This window comes from Copadichromis virginalis, linkage group LG4 (genome assembly GCF_057382275.1).
Source record: "Copadichromis virginalis isolate Kocher_CV1m ecotype Utaka linkage group LG4, C_Virginalis_male_GT1.1, whole genome shotgun sequence".
Classification (NCBI taxonomy): domain Eukaryota; kingdom Metazoa; phylum Chordata; class Actinopteri; order Cichliformes; family Cichlidae; genus Copadichromis; species Copadichromis virginalis.
Window position 1 is genome coordinate 15923457 of NC_140621.1, and position 7967 is coordinate 15931423.

The 7967-nt window shown below is 40.3% G+C and overlaps 1 protein-coding gene across 1 annotated transcript in view; it reads left to right on the plus strand.

The window, feature by feature from the left end:
- The window catches only part of grapa (GRB2 related adaptor protein a), a 36356-nt gene extending 32458 nt beyond the window's left edge, over positions 1-3898 (plus strand). The window contains exon 5 of the mRNA XM_085453792.1: positions 3122-3898. Coding sequence (XP_085309918.1) covers positions 3122-3307 — 186 coding nt within the window. The 3' untranslated portion in view covers positions 3308-3898. The remainder of the gene's footprint in view (positions 1-3121) is intronic.
- Positions 3899-7967: the final 4069 nt, after the last annotated feature.

A 7967-nucleotide genomic window follows, 5' to 3' on the forward strand; every position in this document is an offset into this window, starting at 1 on the left:
CCAGTGATAGCCGGGTTAGTTAAGTTCGAGCCTCTCTCCTTAAAATAGCCACTTTTGTTCTGCCACTCTTAAACTGCTTTTACTTCACGAGTCAGCAGCGATCAGAGGAGGCCGGCGATCGAGGGAGAAGAAAAACAGTACTTTTGTGAACTCAAAGAAAAACATCTTGAGGAAGAGAGAGAAGAATCTGAGGGCTGAATTTAAAGCGGCTCCCCTTGCCCTGGATTGCCATCAAACATCACAGCGACAAGCATTATAAGCGTTGTTTGTTGTTGTTATTTTTAGTGGGCATGTGTGTTTATTACACTCATCATTCTGGACTGATAGCACCTCTCCGTTGCATACCCATCCCTCTGTGTTTTTCTTTTATGACCAAGAGAAACTAAAATCTACCATTTACTCAATTTAAATATCGGATAAAACCCAACGCTAAACAAGGCTTTTGAGGAGAAGAGTGGCGCGAAGTGATTTTCATGCTTCACGAAGGTGCGCATAATGAGAATTTTATGCAAAGCACATGATGTTCATCACCATAAAAGTGTCACAGCAATCTAAAATATCTTGCCTCACTGATATTAACCTGCTGTCAGGTAAGGACAGTCTGAGAATCGAAGGGTAAAGAAAGTGGAATGTGTCAGAATGGTAACTTTAAACCCAACAGGGCCAGATTAGTGGTGTGTCTGGAGTGGGAGTAAGCAGCATGTTCTTTGTTTTTCTGTCTGTTAGGTCCTTTCTAACATCGCTGTGTGTCTGTACTCGCTCTCCCCTTGAAAATATGCCCTACACGCATGGTTTTCTTTACAGCTTCCATCACTTTCTCAGTATCACAAGTCCTTGAAGCCCTCGAAACAAAACCAGCCACCCATTCATTTTCATCAGTTTCACCTTCAGTTCACCGTCCTATCCCAGCTGTCATAGGACAAGAGAGGGAGTACACCTTGGACTGTACTCCAGTCTAACACAGGAACAACACTGAGAGACAAACAACAAGTCAACAAGTCACATTACATTCATGCATATGGCCAATTTAGCCATTTATCCTAACCCCATGCATGTCTTTGGACTGTGGGAGGAAGCTGAAGTACCAGAAGTAGTGTGTGTGATTGGGTGAATGAGAGTTGTTGTAGTGTAGTTGTAGCTGTAGTGGAAGGTGCTATATAAGTATCTGTCCATTAGCATATGCTACTCTTGGATAGATCTAGTTGTTTCCCTGGTCCTGATAGTACTGTATCACCCTAATAAAGAATTTTGCTCTCAGACTGCAGGCTTACTAACAGTTTCTAGGATACTTAAAAGTAGAATGGGGAGCAGAGAATTCAGCTCCCAGATTGGATTCAGGATACAAAGCTCTCATAATCAGGGCTCAGCTACCCCTGAGTCCTCACTTAGATACACTGCAATAGGCCTAGGTTGATGGGTACTTCCCATGATGGACAGTGTTTCTTCTTCATTCAACTCTTTTCACTCTCTAGGTGCTTACACACTACTGTACATGTAATCATTAGTTATTATTAATCTCTCACCCCTCAACATCAGCCGGTCGTAGCAGATGGCTGTCCCTCCCTTAGCCTTCTTCTGGTGGAGGGTTCTCCTGTTAAAAGGGAGTTTTTCCTTCCTGCTGTCACCAAGTGCGTGCTCTGTATGAATGTGTGAATACATAGACTGTTTTTTCATATTTACCAAGACTTATTTAATCTCTTTGGAGCTCGTATTCTTTTTCTTGTTTTGTTTGGCCTCCTGCTTCAAAGAAACTGCGCTCACTTTAAAAATTCACTGTCTAGATTGTGGCTGGTGAATTAAATAATACCTCTCAAAGCCTTTAGGAGATAAGACCAGCGAACCTTATTGACCAACATTCATTTTAAGTTCGTGTAGTGGAGAAATTTCCAAACTAGCCCTTGTAAACTGTGTGCTCTATTTTTTTTTCTATAATCTTATATCCTGATGATAAGCAGAAAACGCACTGGTATGTATAAATATTACTTTAACATAAAGAAAGACATATTTTTGGGAGTCACTGATAAAAAACAAAGGTAACCCAAAACTGGCTGTGATATTAAATCAGCATGAAACATCTGTCTTTTGCAGGACATTAAGTTGATTTGGTTTCTGCAGCCATCTAAACGTAGCGAGATAAACACGTTAATAACTCTACAACCCCCTCATTTGACGAGTAACATATTTGACCGTCACATGCAAATAACACCATGCTGCTACAGCGTAACCCCACTGAATACTACACACATTGCACCGGTGTGTTATGACTCATTTTATGTGGGAGATGTTGGATTACAGAAGCTTACTGCCTCCTTTCCAGCTTTTAAAAATAGAAAAGTAGCATTCATGTTCTTTGTTTCTGGATTGAATTGGTAAAAAAGAGCTTCATTGACATTTGACATGTGGTGTCTTTATATTGTGCGATGAAAAGGCCTCATCTCTCATTTTCTAATACAGGGATGTCAAACTCATTTTACATCGTGGGCCACATGCAGCCTACTTAAGCAGGCCAGTGAAACTCCCCTTTCTGTGACTGTACAGAAGTTTAACTGCACATTTAATCCCAGAGATATTTTAATTTAAGAAAAAGAAGTTCAGTCATAATAGTTTGTTATATCAGTGAAAGAAGACTGTCATTATGACTCTTTGGACTTTAAAGTGTAAACTGACAGAAAGAGTTCTGGTAGCTCACTTGTCCACACTATAAAAAACAACAACAACAACAACAACAACAACAACAACAGTAATTTTCTACCTGTTTTTTAACAGAGGCTTCTGTAAATGGCAAATGTGTGGTTGAAGAAAAATATACAAAAAAATCTTTAAAAAATTCAGAATACAGAAATTCTTTCATTTTAAAATTGTGTATAATATTTGCATTTATACTTTATACTGGAGTCTTTGTTGGGCCAATTCTGGCTTTAAGGTTCACTTCCCCGGGCTAATGTGTAAATCTTATATAGCTTGATAGCTGTCTCCAACACAGGGGTGGGTTACTTTTAGTATTTTCTTTGACGCTATTAACTGGGTATTAACTTACTGTTGTGATGAAAATGTGTGATTAACTCTCTTTTTTTTTCCTCCTCCCCTCCCTCCTGTTCCCTCTCTCCCTCCTGACCCACAGCGTTCCCATCATGCCCAAGCTGTCTTCGACTTCACCCCGCACCACCCGTCCCAGCTACGCTTCCTGCGTGGTGATGTCATTGAACTCATTGACTGCTCTGATTCGGTGCGCTGGAGGGGCCGTTGCCATGGACGCGTGGGCTACTTCCCTCCAGAGTACGTCCAGCCCATTTATCACTGCCAGTGACCTGACCTCGTGTCAAACAAGCGCACGGCCATTCCTTCGGGTTCACCGACGAGCCATCCTGAAAGACACTCACGCTGCTCCCCCGCTCTGCACTCGCCCGTCAACTTCCTGGAGCAAACGACGGAGCTACCACCGAACGACCCGTTCCCTAAACTGATTCCTCCCAATGCCCCCCTGTGATGTCGCCCTTTAAATCAGCCTTTGCTGCAGGCTCATCTGATCATCTGATCCTGAAGACTGCACTTTCTCCTCCGATCCAGACATGGACCTTTACACTGTGGAGAACTCTCACATATATTCAAAGTCATACATACGCCCAGTTATAATCATTTATTACAGCTTACCATCTCTTTTAGAAAAGTAACACACATAAACACTAAACTGAGGGGAAAAGTGTGTGGCCCATGAAAACTCCTGAAGGAAGGGCAGGCTTGCTCTCTGGCTCATTTACTCCAGTACTTTGCCATCCTTTTCACCAGGAGCTGGACAGAAAGTCATTGTGAGTGTGAACACTTAGAGGATACTGACACAGCAGATTCCTCTGTCACTGAGCTGGTGTGTGTGTGTGTGTGGGGGGGGGGGGGGGGGGGGGGGGGGTGTCTGTACAGGTGTAAAGCTGCAGTCTTTACATACATACATGCATGTTGTGTGACGATGAGGGAGTGAGAAGTGTGTTGATTGTGTTGATTGTATCTGTGTGCGCGTATATATGTGTGTGTGCGTGTGTGTGTTTGAGCGTGCTCAGTGGACCAGTGAAAGGAGTTACTGTGTTACAGTGTGACAGTAAGACGAACACTGCCCCGACATCGCTTTGTTAATACAAAAAAAGAAGAAAAACGCGCTGCTTAAAATGTAACATGCTCAACTCAATTTACTGATCAATCGTTTGTTCTTGAGTATTTATTCTTATCCACGTGTGATCTTAAAATACATATACTGCAAGTGAATTTAAACATTGTATACATGTTTTGCTTCTGTTGAAACTGTTGCAGTTGCTTAAGAGGAACAAACTTCATGTGACTGACAGCAAGAACTTGGATCGGTCTTCCTTATCCTGTAACAAAATCATTGAAATAAAGTGATACATTCACATCTTTGAGCCCTGAAGCTTGGACTTTATTTGGTATTTACTGTATCTGCTTTTAGTGTGTATTTTACAATGATCTTGTGTTCTTTTTAATGAAAAGGTCACATGTGCCATAATTTGCTGTGATCTTGATCAGTTTTGTTGGTGCTATTCCCCCCCCCCCCCCCCCCCTTTTTTTTTTTTTTTATAATCAGTTTTATCCTGAAGTTCCCTCTACCAAAGCCATTGGAGCACTGCTAATCTCACAATCCCCCAAACCATTTAATTAAATGGTCAATTAAATTTAACAGATTTAATGTACTTGTACTTTGAGTATTTCAATGTTATGCTACTTTTACTTTAGATTACTCCATATTTTGAATGCAATTATTGAATTTGTGCCCAATGCTATATAATTTAAAGTTTTAGATACTTATTATTTTTACAGATTAACTTCAGTTTTATAACCAAGCTGCTGAGCAACATTACAGGAACATACACATGAATAAATCAATAATTAAAATCCAATAATATCATGTATATGATTCTGATTTGTTTTTATTTCACATGACTTTAGGTATTAGGTATTTTAAACATGTTTGAATATGTAACCAGTGAATTATTATGCCATGTAAGTAAAATTATAATTTTATAACTTTTTTCAGCTATCCATCAAAAGATTAGGTTTAAATTCTGATGCAGCTCCACTTTTTACATAATAAATCTGGAGGCAGGGCCACATATGAGCTTAAAAACTGTGGTTTGTACATAAATTTTCTAAACTTATTAAATATTAATAAGTAATATACTAAGCATTTTGATCCTCCCTGCTACCTCCAAGCACCATTGTTGGTCTGCCCTGTGCCTCCACACTTAAAAGTTATGGAAATGCTCCCGGTCAAATAGAGTCCACTATGAGTCTTTCTTCTGTTTAATGTCAAACAGCAAAATTCCAGGGGCATTATTTTCATATGTACACAGCATATTCATCACAATTTCAGTAAATTAAATGATATAATTATTAATTAATATAATTATATTAAATTCAGATAATAATAATAATAATAATAATAATAAGGGCTGTCTCTCTGTTTGTTTGTTTCTTTGTCCATTAATTCCTCATAGACCATCAGGAGCTGAGTAACCAAACTTGGCACACAGGTACATCTTGGGCCCCCGAAGGTCGGTATCTATTGCAAGAGAATATAATGACCCGCTTTTAACATATAAACAACATCTATCTTTTTTAAAGTTTTCTCAGTCTGATTAAGTACATCAGCTTGTTAACTGCATCAACAGGAAAAGCTACTGTAGCGTGCCAATCTACTCGTTTTTCCTGGATCTTAATACATTTTTGAGTGGACACTGAGCACAACGGGCAAATACAATAAAGCTTGATCTCTCTGATTAAACAAAAAGTGGTATTATGATTGAGTAAATCAAACCCTGGTTAACAAAAAGGAACTAAAAAACTAGAATCACTTTAGACGTGTCTAAAACTCTCTTAAAGAGGAAAACATATCCATGTATATATCCACACAACCTAAACATGAAATTCTAGTCAAGTTAAAAGAGTTGTTACTTGTCTTTTAGGTGTATTTTATAAAAGTGTCAACAAATATGTACATGTTACTTATATGGTAATTAGAGTTTTACAACACTTGCTCATTTTATGGTCTTATTGTATCCTGTGCCAGGAGACGCCTCACTGGCATGTAATTCTGTCAACATAATAATAGATCTGTGCGATAACGCATCACGTCACCGATGTTAAGGACAGTTTTGCGCTGACATTCGGCCGCCGTTATGTAAGGAATGCAGAGCCGCTTCTCTCACCACACTGTAATGTTTGACATGAAGCTGGTAAACTGGGTTACGTTTGACCATTCCTCTGCTCTCAATCACTTCTGTTGCCTTTCACTCTCTTGTCACTGCTTTTGTTCTAACAAACCTCTATTTTCATTCTTCCTGACAGAGTCATCCCTGGCTTGTCACTGACAGTTAGTCAATAAGCTACCGCAATCCAACGGGGGGAAAGAAGAAAAGGAGTTAAAGGTGTACCAGAAATAGCACTGCTGTTTTCTCCCTCTGATCTTTTTTAAAACTGCTGAGTCACTTTGAAGTGTCTGAGTTGTGGATGAAGGGATAAGGTTTGTGTGTAAGTGTGTGTGAGAGAGATGCCAAGATTTCTATAGTGACATATTTGTGTCACGGTGAAACGGGACAAGATAGATGGTAGAAAAGAACACAGGATGAACCAGATTACTGATGAGAGATGAGGAGGCAGTGTGAGGGACAAGTGTGTCGGTCTCTCAGTCGAGGTTGATGGTTAAACAGCAAACGGCTGAGGAAGGCGTGTGAGCTCTTACATCAAAGCTATTTACAGGTGTGAACAGTAAAAAACACTGAAACAGAGGAACCAGTTTGACTGACTTACTGGCCCCTGGCTGGTTAGACCACGGAGTGAAGGGAAACTGGTCAAACATCCTGCGAACCAGAAAAACTGTTTACTAAACTAATGGGTCAAATGCAGCCAGTCTGGGAGTGAAAGACGAGATGAGTCATCACTCACTATACTCACCTTTACACCTGACATCCACCTGACAGTCCGGCATAAAGAAAGCTTGGATTATACAGTATAGAGAGACCGTCTTTATATGAAAACACTGATAGAAGTGTGAATGCGATGGAATATTTATCTCATGAAGTAAGAAAGGAAGGAATGATAAGCAGGCAAGCGTTTCACAGTGGATGTTGTAATGTTGTATTGACTGATGGATCGGTAAAGGGGAGAGGATGAAGCATATCTACTCTGCAGTGAATGATATTCAAGTCTGCAGGTTTTTTTGTACTATACTCTGAAGTTTGACCCACAAGAAGTAGCTCTCCATTCTTCAGAGACATGCTCTAACGCCTGGTTTGCACTCCAACTTTGACACCAACGAAGACCAAGGAGTGCTGACTGTCGCTGATTTTCCTCCACAGTCACGTGACCTCAGCCACAATGAACAAGAAGGCAGACGGGCGTTTCACAGTGGATGACTCTGAGCTCTTTGGAACAGCCAAATCATGCAGGGATAATATCAGGCTTTATACACACCTGGAGAGTCCATGTCAGTTAAAATGACTGCAATTCAGAGCAAAATCAAATGTAGGAAATAATTAAAAATCATCCTGTCCTTAAAGGTCTAAAAAAACACTTTTGATCGACTGCTCGCCAGCAAGTGCGAGCCCCCCTATGAAAGCAGAAGTTCGGGCAGTTTTTCAGGTGCTGCACTGACACAGCAGTGATGATCTTAGACATCAATCGGGAAAGGGTTCCAATTTGAAGTCTACAGTGAGAAAGATTATTCACAAGTGGAAGTCATTCAAGAGCGTTGCCAGTCTTCTCAGGAGTGCACATCCCAGCATGTTCACCCCAAGGTCAAACCATGCAATGCTCAGAGAAACTGCAAAAAAGCCTAAGAGTACCTCTCAGACTCTACTGGCCTCAGTTAGCATGTTAAATGTTAAAGTTCATGACAGGACAATTAGAAAAAGACTGAAAAAGTATGACTTGTTTGGAAGAGATGCCAAAAGAAAGCCTCTTTTCTC